The sequence below is a fragment of the Lycium barbarum genome, chromosome 4, assembly GCF_019175385.1.
Source record: "Lycium barbarum isolate Lr01 chromosome 4, ASM1917538v2, whole genome shotgun sequence".
In the NCBI taxonomy this organism is placed as follows: Eukaryota; Viridiplantae; Streptophyta; class Magnoliopsida; order Solanales; family Solanaceae; genus Lycium; species Lycium barbarum.
In genome coordinates this window covers 23866442-23884969 of record NC_083340.1, presented here as the reverse complement: position 1 = coordinate 23884969, position 18528 = coordinate 23866442, and the positions used below count along the sequence as shown (strand labels likewise).

General features: G+C 38.6%; 2 protein-coding genes across 2 annotated transcripts; one reads left to right on the top strand and one right to left on the bottom strand.

Moving 5' to 3' along the window:
* Positions 1–2554, top strand: LOC132637291 (inositol oxygenase 4-like; the record flags this gene model as incomplete). Its single annotated transcript, XM_060354405.1, has 10 exons — positions 1–146; positions 237–318; positions 583–787; positions 889–948; positions 1229–1281; positions 1371–1493; positions 1590–1659; positions 1777–1855; positions 1987–2068; positions 2237–2554. Coding segments are annotated over 10 exons (927 nt in total), but the record flags the coding sequence as incomplete, so codon positions are not given.
* Positions 2555–3297: 743 nt separating this feature from the next.
* Positions 3298–7884, bottom strand: LOC132635587 (uncharacterized). Its single transcript, XM_060352031.1, has 3 exons — positions 7691–7884; positions 3982–4113; positions 3298–3532 (listed from the first exon to the last, which is right to left on the bottom strand). The coding sequence occupies exons 1-3, from the start codon at positions 7826–7828 to the stop codon at positions 3446–3448; spliced, it is 357 nt and encodes a 118-aa protein (XP_060208014.1). The 5' UTR covers positions 7829–7884; the 3' UTR covers positions 3298–3445.
* Between the last annotated feature and the right edge of the window lie 10644 nt (positions 7885–18528).

Genomic DNA, 18528 nt, shown 5'->3' with positions numbered 1-18528 from the left:
CTCTCATCAACAGCAGAAGTGGAGAACAAGAAGGCAAGTTCTCATGCTAAGGAATTGTTTCTTAATGGAGGATTTGTTGTGCCAAAGGATGTCTCAAATGATGTATTTGTTGTCCCTGGCAACAATGCATTTGGCAACTCATTCAGGTTAATTTTTACTTTTTCTCAATTAAGAAACTAAAATTGATATGATGTATGTATACAACGTAATCTTACGTTAATTAAATATGGATGCAGGGACTATAGTGCAGAAACTGAACGGAAAAAGATCGTGAAGGAACTCTATCGCCAGAGCCACATTAACCAGACATATGATTTTGTAAGACTCCAAAAAACAAAAACAAAAAATCTTGAATTAGAACATCTTTTACGTTACACTGGAAAATACTATAACGCTATATTAAAATCTTTCACAAGCTACCGTGCTTAAATTTACTAGGAGCAAAAATTCCATATCTTTTGGTCTTATCTTCCCGTGCTAGCAAATTTTCTTCATGTGTGTGGCCTACAGTTGCCAGCAAATTTGAACATTTGTTTAATGCATACATAAATGTGTTAACTTTTATGGATTAAAATTAAACAGGTAAAAAAGATGAGGGAAGAATATGGAAGGTTGAATAGAGTGGAGATGAGCATATGGGAATGCTGTGAACTTTTGAATGAAGTTGTGGATGACAGTGATCCTGATTTGGATGAACCCCAAATTGAGCATTTGTTGCAAACTGCTGAAGGCATTAGGAAGGATTATCCTAATGAGGATTGGTTGCACTTGACTGGCCTTATTCATGGTTTGTTGAAAAAAAAAACAAGATTTTAATCTTTAATAAAAATTACTAATAAGCATTTAAAGTTATGATGATATTGTTGATTCATGCCCTAAATGTTGTAGATCTTGGCAAAGTTCTTCTGCTTCCTAGCTTTGGAGGGCTTCCACAGTGGGCTGTTGTTGGTAAGAATTTCATTGTACAAACTCAAATAGTATATATTATATTTTCCACATTTATTTCGAGTATTTGTACCGTATGGCCTAATTATATTCCTGTTAGCCTAGGGGCGTGACTTCGCCTTTAGCAGCAGTTGGATGTATTTTTATCTTTGCAGACAAACTTTAGCCTACTGAACAAATGAGGGCATAATTTAATTAGTAGTGGCAAAAAGGACATTTGTCGAAATGACCCTTTTATTTCTCAAATACGTATTTAATCTGTTAACTATATAACTTATGACAGGTGACACATTTCCCCTTGGCTGTGCTTTTGATGAATCAATTGTTCTTCATGAGGTGTTTTTCTTCCCTATTTTCTTCTAGAGTTTTGTTTTATTTCCTCCTAAAGCTTCATTCTTCTTATTACTCAATTGCCTATTCCGCAGCAATTGAAGGAAAATCCTGATTACCACAATTCAGCTTACAACACAAAATATGGAGTTTATGCTGAAGGATGTGGGCTTGATAATGTGGTGATGTCTTGGGGCCATGATGACTACATTTACTTGGTATACATTTTTCTTTTCCGGAAAAAAGCTTTCAGACTTAGTCAAAGTAAATGGCAGATTATGTCTGATTTACATAATGTGTATAATTATATGCAGGTGGCTAAGGAAAATAAAACTACTCTTCCATCTGCTGCATTGTTCATCATTCGCTACCATTCCTTCTATCGTAAGCATTGCATAATTAACTTCTTATTTTCATTGTCGTTCTTGAAAAATGTTTTATCACTTTATGGATATAATTGTCAAATTTTTATGCCTAATCTTGAACCGGTTTTTTATGTAGCTCTGCACAAGTCAGGGGCCTATACACACTTGATGAATGAGGAGGATCATGAAAATCTGAAATGGCTTCATATCTTCAAGTATGATTTTGTTTTGCTAATGATGAGTTGTAGTTCTGACTGTTCTGGTTTATTTTTCTTGATGTATTTTTTCTATTATTGACTGTTGAGAATGTGGTTTGACTGAATATTTTATGATGGTTGATTGACAGCAAATATGATCTGTATAGCAAGAGCAAAGTTAGGATTGATGTGGAGAAAGTGAAGCCTTACTACATGTCCCTCATTGAGAAGGTAAATTTTCACATGCCGTGAATAAGATCAAATAAGGTTCTTCAACTAGTTGAGTAAGATCAAATAACTTTCTTCAATCTGCTTTATGACAACAATTATTACGCCTCAAAGCAAGTTGAAATCGACTATATGAATTCTCACTAATTATGTCGTGCATCTTGATTGCAGTATTTTCCAGCCAAGTTGAAGTGGTGAAATCTTCCAATCAGGGCAGTCTATGAAACAATTTACTTGTGGCTACAGCAAATAAGATCAGGAACTGCCAATGGGATTTTATTTGTGCATGTTGTTGTTTTTCCTTTTTGTTTTAGTTGGGGTATTGTGTTGCCTTGTATGAAAGTCGTGACAGGCTATGTTCCTAAAGTTGTTTCATAAATAAAAGTTCCTTTGTCGAAAATGCATTTGTCTTCAGTAAATTATAGCTTAGTCTTCTAGTTATTGTGATGATCCTGTGAATATGTGTAAGCATGCAAGATATCCAAGATAAAATCATCATAGCTGGAAGGAACTATGAAACAAAAGAAAGAGCAGTTCTCAAAATCAGAGCAAGACATTCTTAACTGGCTTGAAAGTAAAATTAAATTTGTATCACCAGCTCAAACTAGCTTTTGGCATTTTCTTTAAACTAGCTTTGACGTTGGCTGCTCATTAGCTGTTCAAACTCGTCGTACAGACTTATAAACAAAATGGGCAGCAAAATGCTGATGTAATGAATGAAGCAACCTGGAAATATAAACATCAAATCCCCCCTTATGCATCCCTAGCAAAGCTACTTCAATCTCATTCACCAACACTGCTCTTTCAGTTGGGATTGGCTTTGAACACCAATGTTGAATTAAAATTTTGGGCAGCATGATCAATGAGGATACAGATAGCCGACCTTAACTTGTTTGAGATTGATGCATAGTTATTATTGTATATGTGTGTCATGAGGAGCTGGATTGTTTGAACACTACGGGTGTGTGTTTGGAATGAAGGAAAATGTTTTCATGAAAAATAAGTGATTTTCTTTGATAGGAAGCGATTACTTCAAATGGGGCTTTCCGATGCGAATTCGGATTAATCAATACCAAAGCTGGTACTGAACACCGAATGAGAAACCACGGAAATGTTATTCTCACAAGTTGGAAACTTGGAATCGCTAATCAATAAACAATTATGCAATGATCTGGAAGACTGAACATTTGTGTACACATCTATAGAATGCCTGAAATCTCAAAGAATTTGCATAACTTCAGAACTTTCTTTTTCTCTTTATATTGATCATCTTAGAATACAAATATCAGTTAAATTTATATAAGCAACTCTAATCAATAAAATTTATCTATGAATGGTCGGAATGAATATTCTAAATACAAATGAGATGAACTTGCAAATTCAAAAGCTGAGGACCATACCATCTTCATCATTTGGGAAGGTTACGCATTTGAAAACTTTGCATTTTGAGCACAATATGTACCCCACCTGCGGTAGCACAAAGAAATTCTTAATTGGAATTCTTGTTAAACTTTAACAACACGCATACAACAACTGCGCCTCAACCCCAAGTTAATAGGGATCGATGACATGAATCCAATATGATGAATGCTCTATTTGGGCCCATAATATTTCAATATTATGTACTTAACGTTTTTTTTTTTTTTTGGTAAATTACTTAACGATTATCTAACGCTAGGGATTCTCTAACATATTCTAGTGGTTATAATCTAATCTCTAAGAGTCGGCATCAGTTTTCTAGTTGGTAGGTTAATGTAATTATCATCCATGGTTAATGTAATGCAAGATGATTACTACTCCTCTAAGTCAGCTCCAGAAAACAAAAAGCCTCCAACTCTGGCAGAACTCATTCTCATTATTTCTCTTCTTAATCACCGCTGGAACAACTATATAAGTATAACAAAGAAAACACTTACAGCTCTACATGATGGACACCGACGGAAAATTTTGTTAGTCTCAGATTTCACATTGGTTTTCTGCCCTTTACAAAAATCACAAAGCAACCATCCAGTGCCACTGCAAGGTTCACACAAGATTCCTGACTCAACCTTTCAAATGAAAACAGACAAATAAAGAGTTAGATTTCTAAAACGGTAAAGCAACAGCACCACAGCAATAAGCAAAAGAAGTAAGAAACTCGGATGTTGCAAGAGGCGAGATATTCAGTATCTTAAGACGAAGATAAACAGTCAGCTAATGGAGCAGGTAATATTAGTAGAACATGACCACAAGATCATAGCAGGTTTAAAAATATCTCCACTTAGAAACAAGGTGGTTAAGCGGATGCAGATATAGTGTATCTATAAAGAAGGGTCATTGCAAAATGGAAAGGAAAGTACTTGAGAAGAGAAGACAAACTTGGGAGAGAAATGACATTTCAGAACTTTTAGACTATAATGAACCTGTGAGAACTAAGACATGACAAGTTGATCTCACCATGTTAGTCGAGACACCAGCAACACACATTTTTAAAATGGTCCACATAGAAGCACATTACATTATTGTATTAAAATATTTGGAAAAGGAATCAACGGGCAAGTGCAGTATTTTGGTGACATCCTCCTACCACAGGTTATTAAGAAGAGAGACTAGAGCATTCTATGATCTATCAGTACGGATTCCCAGAGCTCCGAGTACCTTCTTTTCATCTAGTTCGTACGGCAAGGGGCCATCCTTCCAGTTGTAAATTTGAAGAAAAGGAAGATAATATATCTTAGCTGGTCTTACATGTGAGAATATACAGGCAAAGATGTGGACCACTTATTAGTGCATTGCCTGGTTGCCACACGATTGTAGTGGTCGGTGTTGTATCTGTTTGGGGTACAGGATCAATGAGCTACAGTTTAGGATGTGGTGTTTAGCTGGACTTTCAGAAGAAGGAAAAGAAGATGTAGAGGATAGAATGTGGCTCCTATGTGGTTACTTTAGAAGGACAAGAATATGACAGCTTTTGTATTGAGAAGGAAATGATTTTGTATGGATGGAGGCTCGTCTTTTTTCTTAGTTAACTTTTAGTGCAACCATAAGCTTTCTAGCAATATACTGACTGGGCGTTTATTTTCAGAGAGTCATATTTTTTTATAGGTGTTCTATTTCTTTAGAACACTTCTATACCAGGATTTTCGCAAAGTATCAGCAAATTATTAGTAGTTTATTAAAAAAAAAAAGTCCAATAGAAGCCTACTTACTAGACAGATGCATATTCGCCACACTAATAATATGCCATAGAAATTAGAGGACCGTTATGAAGTATTCATGTTATATCCACACCAAAGCTAGTAAACCAGGGTCAAGTTATTTTGCAGTAAAAGGTAATCCGAATTGAAATCCCATGAGGGAATGCACAGGTTTCCCTCATTTTGTTCTATCTCTGTATCTCAACAGTACCACTTACACTTAGAAATAGATAGTAGACTCAGGAATAGTAGAGTTGGCAAAATAAATTTCTGATAAATATCCAACTTACAGAATAGCTAGGGCAAAGGGAAAACATGATCCAGTAAGATATGACGGATGGAAATTACAGATTCACCAATTATTTTGTAAACGAAGCGAGGCAAGTAATGCACAAGGAGAGCTACAGCCGAGTCAGTTACTGCTAATGAGAAAACAAGAACGCAACTTTGGGAAGAAATCTTCTGGCGGTACATTAAAAGTCCATACAATTAGATAAAGTGCTTCTACAATTTTGTAGAGAACTGCAATTATTTAGTAAGCATGGTTTAACATAATTGGAGTGTAAAAGAGATTCTTCATGTACTTACTAGCAACACAATCACATTTAGGATTAAATAGTATGTGTACTTTAACGCATTAGAGCAACCCCATTAGTGTCAAAATTGTTAGAAACAATATATGACATATACAGAGCAGGATAAAGAGAGACCTCTCTACGTCTTAAGTCCCAAGACCATTGCTTGGAGATAAATGAACAAAAGGTCCTAAACTATTCGTGAAAATCTTGGCAGTATACGAGGTACAAACCCAGGCTAGGCTGATCCTAAACTGGTTATGAATGGGCATTCTCTGTTAAATCAAGACAGATAATGAAGCTGCTATCAAAAGTGCAGAGGAGGAGAAAGGAGAATAGAGGAAGCAGAATTGGAAAAGTGAGTAAAGGAGGAAGAAGAAGGGGAGGAGGGAGGGGGGGTTTGGGGGGGGGGGGGGGGGGAGTAGAAATGATCAGATCTATCTCCACCGAATAAAGTAGATTTCAGAGCAGGAAAACATGGTAAAGTGGATTTTTTTCGTGATAACGGAGACCTCAGCATGTAGGAGGCACAATCACTCAGAGGTGGTAATAAATCTACCACAAGAAAAGAAAATAGCTGATATTGGTGATAGCTTGACTACTAAACTACAGGTTTGGTTAGAGCTGTAGCAAGAGAGAGGTATGTGGCATTACATTGAAGGCGATAGTTGCAGGCACGTCAGAGTAGGATGGAAGAAAGGGTCCAAGGAAATCCCACAAGAGAATACAAATATCCAGAAGGACCTCATTCCTAATGAATCAACAATTGCACTGTTTCATTTCCCTGATGTTAAATCTGTGTTAGAATATTAGCATAGTTAGTTCTTAAGTTGAATATTGTCCCACAAGGCAAATGCCATGTGTGTATTGTGTTTGACATGTATAAATAGGTGAGTCTTCTTTTTGCTATGATGCAAAACTTATTTCTCTAAGTCTCTTCCTATGTAGCATTTTTCAACTCCTTTTGCCTAGATTCTTCAAGTATTTTATTGAACTGCATGACCCTCTCATCCAAAAGTTTAGGTTGTTTGAGAGAGCACGCTTCTATTAACTACTGAATTATATTCCTTCAACATTTTGATGGAAAACTTTAATTTCTTACATTCCTTTTATTCATTTCTCTCTCCTTTCTCATCTACTTCGTTACTTTCTCCCAACTTCCCCATCATCTTGTTATCAATAAAAATTTCTTCCTGGAAAAATCCATTTTCATACTTAACATACAGCTTAATCTTCAAATACTGAACTTTAGATGTAATATCAATATCATTGGATTCCAAATATCAACACTAGAAAGAGAACGCTCGTAATTGATTGAAATAATAATAATAATAATAATTTATTTGCTCATATGATACAGAATCTTAAAAAAATTACACACACTTGCACCAAATATGAAAAAAAATCAATCACAAATTACATAATAATGATCTGACAGAGACTATACAATGCTTATAATTTACTTTTTCGCAAGTTTCACACCCAAACTATCAACTGTTTCCTTTTTCCTACCTGAACTATCACCATTTATATATTAAAACACACCTGATTAGGCCAACTATTAGTTGTTCCCTTTATCTACATGTTTTTTTTTTTTAAATTGTTTTATTACATAGAGGGTAGAGGAAGGGGAAATGGGGGAGGGGATTACAATGTGGAGATTCGAACACTCACCAACAAGGTGAAAATTTAGGTAACAAACCAACTGAGCTACTAAACCCCTACCCCTTTATCTACATGTAAACACACCTAGGTGTGTTTTAATACAAATGATAATTCAGGTAGGAAAAAAAAACAACTGATAGTTCAGGTGTATTTTTGACCTTATCTCTTGGTAAAATAATGAAGTGATATTTATACAGAATGTTCAATACCTGTTGTTCTACCGCATTACAACGCACAGGCTTTAAGAAACCACGGAAGGATTCAATGTGCAGGTTATCCACCTTTGTTACAGTTGGAAAGTTTAACTTTACAGTGCTGTTAGCAGCTATGAACATAGAAACCGCCATTGTAGCTGAGCTAAAGCTTTTTCACTTACGCTATCAAAAAAAGCCCGCCCAAAAACCAACCATAACCACACATTTCTTAGGAAATCCGAGAAAATGGCAAATATGGTCCCTTATGTTTGATGGTAGGTTTAAAATAGTCCCTTAAGTATGCATTTAACAGTTTTGATCTTTTAAGTTTGTCAAATTTAACACTTTCTGTTTGTTAGATTTGAGGGAAACGGTCCACAAATAAAATTAATTATAAATACTAAGAAAGTTTCATCAAATCCTAAAATATGCAATACAAAAAGCTACACTAAGACTAAAAAGATTTCTATGTAGGGCAATGGTTAGTCATGTATACTAAAAATATAAATGTCCACTTTTACTTGTCCATCTTGAAAAATCAAGAGATAATTTACCATTTCATACCTATTTTACCCTTATTATTAATTATTGAATAGGAAACTTCAGGAAATTGTTAGTGGATACACAACTTTTAGGGGTCGTTTGGTGTGAAGGATAAGCAAAAATAGTCCTGGGATAAAATTTTAGTGTCTCCTTATCCCATGTTTGGTTGGAATAAAAATTCGGGATAACTAATCCCGAGATTAGTTATTTTGGGATTGTAGCCTTATTTTATCCCACCTTGAGGGTGGAATAACTAATCCCAGGATAACTTATCCCGAGATTAGTTATCTCGGGATAAGTTGTTTCCCAACCAAATGAGCCCTTAAAGTATGTTTGATTGATTTTAGATGAATGTTTGATTGATTTTAGATGACTTAGTAATAATTAAGGGTGGTATAGTAAATTTTTCATTCTTTTTGTGGCTCCTTAAGGATTGATGAGTTATGATATGTTGTAGTTTTGATGATTTGACAAACACACCAAGGACCGGGTCCTTGATCAGGTCGCCTGGACACTATACGAAACATGACAGCTGGTAAAGTTGTTGCACTGTTCTGGCAGAACTGCATCAGCACAGATGTATGTATGCTAGGAACTAATAGCCTTTGGAAAGTTATCATCCATGGTCATATGTTTCTCATATGCTCTATACCTTGGTTTCATATATATACAACATGTTCGGGATTAGTTTGACCTAACACTTGCAAATCAAAAAATTATATTTCTCTCAAGTGCAGCCGCCACCCCTCTCAAGGTGCTCTCAAGAACAAAGTCTCAACAAGACAAAGGACCAGATCCCTGAACTGAAGATGCTTCAAGTCCTAGGTTGTTAAGTCTTTGTTCCTTTGTTCTATAAATTGTAAACCTACTCTTCTCTTTTAAGAAGCTGTTTGTAGGTGCTTGAATTCTAAGAGGGTTGCTTGTAAGAAGTTTATCTTTACAAGTTTTGAGTGGTACACTAGGCTAGAGTTAGTTTAGGTTAATTAGTTTGAATTCTTAGAAGTTGTTTGTGGGTTGTTCTCCTATTTAACCTTTGAGTGGTACACTTGTCTAGGGATAGGCAAGGTGTATTAGTTTGTTTGGCTAGTGGTAGTCTAGAATTGCTTACAATAGGGACATTGTAAGGGAGAGGAATTAAGAGTTTAATTCCTAGGTTGCAATTAGGGGTGGGCATTCGGTTCTTCGGTTCTCAGTTTTTTCAAACTTCGGTTCGGTTTTTCGATTTCGGTTTTTTGAAAGTGGACACCGAACACCGCACTGAATTAGTTCTGTTCGGTTCGGTTTTTTAAATTTCGGTTCGGTTCAATTTCGGTTTTTCTAATTCGATTTTCTACTTGTAAAATGAACTTTCTTTTTAATTAAAAGTGAGCTATTTTATGTTTTTTTAATTCAAAATGGGCTATTTCAATTCATCGGAATTCAATTTTCACATGAACTTATAAGAGATCTAAATAAGCCTTAAACAAAATCAGTAGCTTAACGCCTTAAACTTAAACAAGTAGCAGCGGTAAGCAGTAGCGGTAGCAGCAGCAGTAGGCAGTGGCAGTAGCAGTAGCAGCAGGCCAGCAGCCTTAAACAAAATCAATAGCTATGATGAAGTTACCAATTAATCACATGAAATTCTTGTAGACAAATCAGCACATAGACGTTTTCGCTTATAAGTTCGTTGCTGGGTTTCATGTTCATTTCATCTGTAATACATTGATGTGTATTCATCATAGAGGATGATACGTCATCTTTTTTCCTTTTTCTATTCTCCATTTTTTTTATCTATTTCTCGATAAATGTTCTAGTTAACAGAAGTAACGATGTATGCAATAAAGCTAGCAAATGCCACAAGAAGAAGATTACGAATATAAATAGAATAGAAAAGGAAAAGTGAAAAATGAGGTATCTGTACTACTTACTTACCAATAATACTATCCATAGTGAATAACAAATAGGGCTGCTTATCGGGCGGCTCGGTTGGATATTAGCGCTTAAAGGTTCGGCTTATCGGTTATCGATTTTTAAATATACCAATCTTCGGCTTATCGGTTATCGATTTTTAAATATACCAATCCGTTAACCAACCTATAAGATAGCGGTTGGTTCGGTTTGGATTTAACGGTTATCGGACAGTTATCGGTTGGCTTATTGGTTAATCAACAAAGTCAATTAAAAACAAAAAAGGCAAGCGGTGATTTAAACCTAGCTTAATGGAAGAAATTTCAACAGATTAAGGATGGGAAAGAACAATTGTGTCACGACCCAGCCCCGTGGGCCGCGACTGGTGCCCTACTTGGGCACCCAAACGGACAAACATACCAAATCGTCATATTATAGCTTAGGTCAATTTTCAAATTCATCATTTTAAACAGATCTGAAAATAATTATTATCTTAAGCGGTCACGTGTACAGAGATATCATATCAGAACAAAAAGGGGCGGCGGAATACACATCGCCGATCATATGTACATATGCAAACATATGGGCCGTTTTGGCCGCCATAACAAACCGGACCGCATTAAGACACAAACCATAAACAAGACGAGCACACGTAAGACCCACGACCCACATATGTGACTACAGGCCTCTACAAATCAAAACGAAGACATAGGACGGGACAGGGCCCCGCCGTACCCCAAATAGTCAATGTATAAAAACATATACATAGAAAAAGACATATATACCAAAATGTAGGCTCCGGAATAAGAGGAGCACTCCAAACAGCAGAAGAGGGTGTCCTAAACTGGTGGATCACCAAACTGTGCGTCTGTACCTGCGGGCATGAAACGCAGCCCCCGAAGAAAGGGGGTCAGTACGAAATATGTACTGAGTATGCAAAGCAGAAGATACAGAAATCCAACCATAACTGAAGCATAAGGTACAGAAGGGAATACCGAATCAGTATATCAAAACCGATACGGAAATCATATGTACATAATGCAAGTAAAAGAAATCATGCATAAGGCTCAGGAACGTGGTCGCCACTCCGACATTGGCGCCACAACACAGCATACTCCAGAAAGTTTCAAATCTCCGTACAACCCCGAACATAACATATCATCACACGCATCATATCATAAGCCATATCACAGCATAACTCCATAAACGGAACCCGGCCCTATGGCGAGGTCTCGGGAACCGTAACACAGCATACTGCCGAATATATCATAGTGCGCACGATCACAAAACCGGCCTGGAAACCGGCGAACGATATCATAATAATGGGCATGAGCAGAGTAGTGCGGAAACTAATGCAATTTACATATCAAAATATTTATGAAACTGGATATAATCATATGACAACCCGTTAGGCAAACTAGTCCGGACAACTGATCAATACGGAGTTTATCTCACAAAAGTACTTCTGAAATCGTATTTATAGTTCAAAACATAAATCAAAATATCACGGAGCCACCAAACATTATTCTTTAGTAGCTAAAGTCATAAGCAAAAGTCTCTTTCCGATATCATGCAAGGATAAGTCAAATAGGGCAAACCAAGGAGTCTCGGAGTCAATGGGCCCACCTCGGGTCAAGTCGAGGTGGCGGACAAGAATCATGAACATTAGGCTCTATGGAATCATCAATGAAAGCTTCAGAGCGATGCGATTACGTTTACGAAGGTTGCGGATGTTTGATCATTTTTCCAACCAACATGAGAATTATAGTTCAATTATATTGAATGAATAGTACCCAAAAATCAAATTCGGATTTCCATGAACAGAATTGTCCCCGAGGCTCAGATCTCAACCTAGTATATCTAGGACATGCCAAAAGAAGGAAAGGGGTAGATTTACATACCTCACTTGCGCCTTACGCTCGTCCAAACTCAATCCCCGTTTCGTCCAAAATCTACAATTGGTCATAGTTGTCAAATATAAGTTTCAAGCTTTTAGAATTTCAAGTCTTAAATTCATATTGTCTACCGAAATTTCGGCAGCGTTTCCCCTATAAATTTAACATCCCCGAGAATCACCTCGGCCCAAAATATCAACAACAACAACCCAACAATACCAACAACATCACAAAATACATTATAACATAAATAGCCTTCTTTTCTACATAGTTCAATATCTTCCATCCCAACTTCACACTATCAAACTAGTATCAACATTTTCCATATCCATTAACTAATTCAAGATTATTCAAACATATTTCAATAGCATTCCAAACAATATTCATGGATTCAAGTATTCCCGCCAATTCCATATTCCATCCGAAACTTCTACAAATGCGACAAAACTACTAAATCGCATTGTCTTCTTCCAAATTCAATAACAATAACATTAAATCACATTCTAGAATCTTACTTTCGTAAGTACATAAAAACTATATAAAAAATCACATAATTTCCCATAACGACTTATAACCAATTTCAATGCCAACTCAACTCGTTAAACCTTTATTTACGTCATAAATGTCACAACGACACAACTAACCAACTAAATGAACTTCACTTCACCTCCCCTTCACCATACTATGGCTCACGGCCATACACTACTTCACACACACACACGGCTATGCACACACACATCACAACTCCATAATTCTCATCCCATTCTCATCAACAACAACCACAATCTACACCTTAACAATTCCATTTCCATAATTACATAAATTCACAATAAAATCATAAAATTCCCTACAACAACTTAACAACATTTTCATGCCAACTTGACTATTATTCTTCCAATTACATCACAAGGTCACAACAACGCAATTAACATAATAAATAAAATCAACTCATCTCCCCTTCACCATGAGGTACCTCACGGCCACAACACCCACCCCCCCCCCCCCCCACACACACACACACACAAATTTCATACTTTTCACTCATTTCCACATACTACAACATATATATATATATATATATATATATATATATATATATATATATATTCCATAACATAAAAGGATAGAATTTTACCTTTTCTTAAATTTTTCACTTGCCACAAAAGTAGTTTTCTCGCCTAAAAAATTATACCACGTTGAAGAGGGTCTTGAGCTTAGTAAGGATACAAGAAAATTACGATTTTGGATCAAAATTGGAAGCCCTCAATTTTTTTCTCCTTGGCCGTGAGGCCTCTTCTTTATTTTCTCTCAATTTTTGTCTTCTTGGTTGTTCTTGAAACTTCATGAAGAATGAAGACTTGTTGGCCCCCTTTTCATTTATTTAATTAATGGGCATAATTTACATGGGCTTGGCCCATTTTTTCCTCTCCTTGGCCGGCCACCCACATGAGTTGGGCCTTTTGTTCTCTTTTTTTTTTGGCCCAATTAGTTGACTACTTCTTGTAATTCATGAAAGTAGTTTCCGAAATTCCAATTTCGCCCTTAGCCTTCCTCGATATTTCCGTCTCAATATTTTTCATAAACAACACATATATATTAGATAAAAATCAAAATGTGGCCTTATTTCTTACAAGTCAACATTATTTCAAATTTTTCGAATGCGCAAAAATGCGGGATATAACATTCTCCCCCCCTTTTAAAACATTCGTCCTTGAATGTTCAGCTAACCTTAAGGGGGTCTCATCATACTTCGGGGAGGTCTCTTCCCTTCCTTCAGAGTTTTCCAAATGCTACAATTGCTATCCCGTACTTGCTTTCTTTCCTTTTCACCAGTCTAGTCCGTTTCAGTCTACGCGACCTCTTTAAGATTTCTAACTACTTCATATATGCTAATTTCTTTCAGGTTACCCAACTTTCACATCTGTCTTTCATACCCACATTTATGAAAATTTTTGTACACTTCCCAGGGGGTCACCCATCTTAAAATTTCTCTGGCCCTAGCACGCTTAACCTCGAAACTTTGATAAATTTCTGTGCGTCAATGCCGGTATAACTGCATCCACGACCTTCATCACGTAATTTAAGGCAAGTCGGGGTCTTAACAACTTCCAAAACGTCCTCGTAACATATCTCACTCCAATCTAGAGAGAGTCTTTTACTCTTACGACTATACAGTCATCGGGTTAGCCTTTTAAATCCTTAACATCCACTTTTCATTTGCATGATTAACTACCTCAGACAGCTCCATCGATTCGGGTTTTTATCCCAGTTTTACTATCAACCAGGGGGGGGGGGGGAAATATATGATAAAATAGGGTCTGGATCTATTAACACATATACACTTCAGGAGTGGATTAGTAATGTACCTGTAACCACATCTGGTGGTGCCTCCTGGTCCTGTCGGCTGGCCAACGCATATATGCTGTTCGAAGGACCGCTAGAATATGAAACACCGCCACGGCCTCGACCGCGGCCCGCTGGTGCCGGCATACCCCGCCCTGCAGGGCGCATAGCTGAGGGAGTAGAAGATGAACCAGCGGCTGATCCCGTCGGCTGAACTGTACTACCAGAACCACTCGCCATCGAATAATCTCGCATAACATGGCCCTGACGGCCGCAGGAAAAACAAGCTCCTGTGGCTCGGTAGCACTCCCATGGGTGCGATCTCCCACAATAAGAACAATGGGGCCTGGGTGGTCGGGACTGGCTGGAACCCCTGGTCATCTGCGAACCTGATGCTCTGGAACTCTGGCCTGCTCCTGAGTATCTGACACTATCAAATCCCTCCCCGATAGACTGCGGGAGTGCACTCTGCGCCAGCTGAGAAGACTGTCTAACATACTGTTGAGGCTGCCCGCCTTGAGACTCCCCAGAATACCCAGCTGACCTGGCCCGCTTGGGCGGTCTCCTATCACAATCTCTGCCCGACTGATCCTCTCTGTGCCGGTCCTTCATCCCCTGCGCGTAAGCCTGTAACCGGGCGATGTCCATATCAGTCTGCGATGCCATCGCCATACAGTTGTCAACCAAGTAGCGGTCCAATCCTATCACGTACCGGTGCATCCGGTCCGCCATATCCGCTACTATCGCGGGTGCATATCGAGCCAGAGAATCAAACTCCAAATTATACTCACGAACACTCCGACCCCTCTGCCGCAGCTGCAAAAATCGATCAACCCGCGCCCGCCATAACTCCGGGGGCAAAAAGTGGCGGAGAAAAGCGACCACAAACTCATCCCAAGTAGCTGGGGGAGCACTCTCACCTCTGGACAGCTCCCAGGACTCATACCAATTAGCCGCAACATCTCGTAATCTGTGCGAGGCTAACTCAACGGACTCGGTCTCTGAAGCCCTGACCATTCCCAATGAGCGCCTCATCCCCCGAATGAAGTCGTGGGGGTCCTCCCCGGGCTTAGACCCGAAAAACTCTGGGGGACTACATGTCAGAAAATCACGAACCCTCAGGCTATCACGTCTGTCATCATCATCATCACCTCTCAGCCCGCGTCTGCGAGCCTGTCCCGCCACCAAAGTTGTCAACAACTGTACGGCCTCCCTCAACGTCCTATCCTCCGCCCCTGGCTGAGGAGCTGGAGGCTCGGGCGCTGGAGCGTCTGGAGCTAATGATGGACCTGCTCCAGGCTCCTCCGGTGGTGTAGCAGAACCCTTCGACTGGGGTACAACATCGGGTAAATCCTGAGCACGATCCCGGGTAACTCTCGGCATCTGACTAGTCTCTCCCATCACCGCCTTGCCCTTCTGGGCAGCCGTTGCCTTCTTCGGAGGCATCACTGAAAAACAAAACAATTGATCAGAAAAGAGTCATCCTAACGGCACAACTCTATCGCACGATCTAAGATTCAAAGAAAGGTAACACCCTAAATGTCCGGTAGCCTCCTGTTTATAGATGTGGTGCACAACACACCGATAAACAAGACTCTACGAGACACGGCCTGTAGACATTCCGAGGACAAACCGCTCTGATACCACTTTTGTCACGACCCAGCCCCGTGTGCCGCGACTGGTGCCCTACTTGGGCACCCAAACGGACAAACATACCAAATCGGCATATTATAGCTTAGGTCAATTTTCAAATTCATCATTTTAAACAAATCTGAAAATAATTATTATCTTAAGCGGTCACGTGTACAGAGATATCATATCAGAACAAAAAGGGGCGGCGGAATACACATCGCCGATCATATGTACATATGCAAACATATGGGCCGTTTTGGCCGCCATAACAAACCGGACCGCATTAAGACACAAACCATAAACAAGACGAGCACACGTAAGACCCACGACCCACATATGTGACTACAGGCCTCTACAAATCAAAACGAAGACATAGGACGGGACAGGGCCCCGCCGTACCCCAAATAGTCAATGTATAAAAACATATACATAGAAAAAGACATATATACCAAAATGTAGGCTCCGGAATAAGAGGAGCACTCCAAACAGCAGAAGAGGGTGTCCTAAACTGGTGGATCACCAAACTGTGCGTCTGTACCTGCGGGCATGAAACGCAGCCCCCGAAGAAAGGGGGTCAGTACGAAATATGTACTGAGTATGCAAAGCAGAAGATACAGAAATCCAACCATAACTGAAGCATAAGGTACAGAAGGGAATACCGAATCAGTATATCAAAACCGATACGGAAATCATATGTACATAATGCAAGTAAAAGAAATCATGCATAAGGCTCAGGAACGTGGTCGCCACTCCGACATTGGCGCCACAACACAGCATACTCCAGAAAGTTTCAAATCTCCGTACAACCCCGAACATAACATATCATCACACGCATCATATCATAAGCCATATCACAGCATAACTCCATAAACGGAACCCGGCCCTATGGCGAGGTCTCGGGAACCGTAACACAGCATACTGCCGAATATATCATAGTGCGCACGATCACAAAACCGGCCCGGGAACCGGCGAACGATATCATAATAATGGGCATGAGCAGAGTAGTGCGGAAACTAATGCAATTTACATATCAAAATATTTATGAAACTGGATATAATCATATGACAACCCGTTAGGCAAACTAGTCCGAACAACTGATCAATACGGAGTTTATCTCACAAAAGTACTTCTGAAATCGTATTTATAGTTCAAAACATAAATCAGAATATCACGGAGCCACCAAACATTATTCTTTAGTAGCTAAAGTCATAAGCAAAAGTCTCTTTCCGATATCATGCAAGGATAAGTCAAATAGGGCAAACCAAGGAGTCTCGGAGTCAATGGGCCCACCTCGGGTCAAGTCGAGGTGGCGGACAAGAATCATGAACATTAGGCTCTATGGAATCATCAATGAAAGCTTCAGAGCGATGCGATTACGTTTACGAAGGTTGCGGATGTTTGATCATTTTTCCAACCAACATGAGAATTATAGTTCAATTATATTGAATGAATAGTACCCAAAAATCAAATTCGGATTTCCATGAACAGAATTGTCCCCGAGGCTCAGATCTCAACCTAGTATATCTAGGACATGCCAAAAGAAGGAAAGGGGTAGATTTACATACCTCACTTGCGCCTTACGCTCGTCCAAACTCAATCCCCGTTTCGTCCAAAATCTACAATTGGTCATAGTTGTCAAATATAAGTTTCAAGCTTTTAGAATTTCAAGTCTTAAATTCATATTGTCTACCGAAATTTCGGCAGCATTTCCCCTATAAATTTAACATCCCCGAGAATCACCTCGGCCCAAAATATCAACAACAACAACCCAACAATACCAACAACATCACAAAATACATTATAACATAAATAGCCTTCTTTTCTACATAGTTCAATATCTTCCATCCCAACTTCACACTATCAAACTAGTATCAACATTTTCCATATCCATTAACTAATTCAAGATTATTCAAACATATTTCAATAGCATTACAAACAATATTCATGGATTCAAGTATTCCCGCCAATTCCATATTCCATCCGAAACTTCTACAAATGCGACAAAACTACTAAATCGCATTGTCTTCTTCCAAATTCAATAACAATAACATTAAATCACATTCTAGAATCTTACTTTCGTAAGTACATAAAAACTATATAAAAAATCACATAATTTCCCATAACGACTTATAACCAATTTCAATGCCAACTCAACTCGTTAAACCTTTATTTACGTCATAAATGTCACAACGACACAACTAACCAACTAAATGAACTTCACTTCACCTCCCCTTCACCATACTATGGCTCACGGCCATACACTACTTCACACACACACACGGCTATGCACACACACATCACAACTCCATAATTCTCATCCCATTCTCATCAACAACAACCACAATCTACACCTTAACAATTCCATTTCCATAATTACATAAATTCACAATAAAATCATAAAATTCCCTACAACAACTTAACAACATTTTCATGCCAACTTGACTATTATTCTTCCAATTACATCACAAGGTCACAACAACGCAATTAACATAATAAATAAAATCAACTCATCTCCCCTTCACCATGAGGTACCTCACGGCCACAACACCCACC

Excerpts from the sequence above, each read along its gene's own strand:
- LOC132635587 (XM_060352031.1), bottom strand. The coding sequence starts at position 7,828 with ATGGCGGTTTCTATGTTCATAGCTGCTAACAGCACTGTAAAGTTAAAC. Across the intron at positions 4,114-7,690 it reads GTAATGCGGTAGAACAACAG|GTTGAGTCAGGAATCTTGTG; the intron begins GTATTGAACATT and ends TTCATTTGAAAG. Across the intron at positions 3,533-3,981 it reads GGTGTCCATCATGTAGAGCT|GTGGGGTACATATTGTGCTC; the intron begins GTAAGTGTTTTC and ends GTGCTACCGCAG.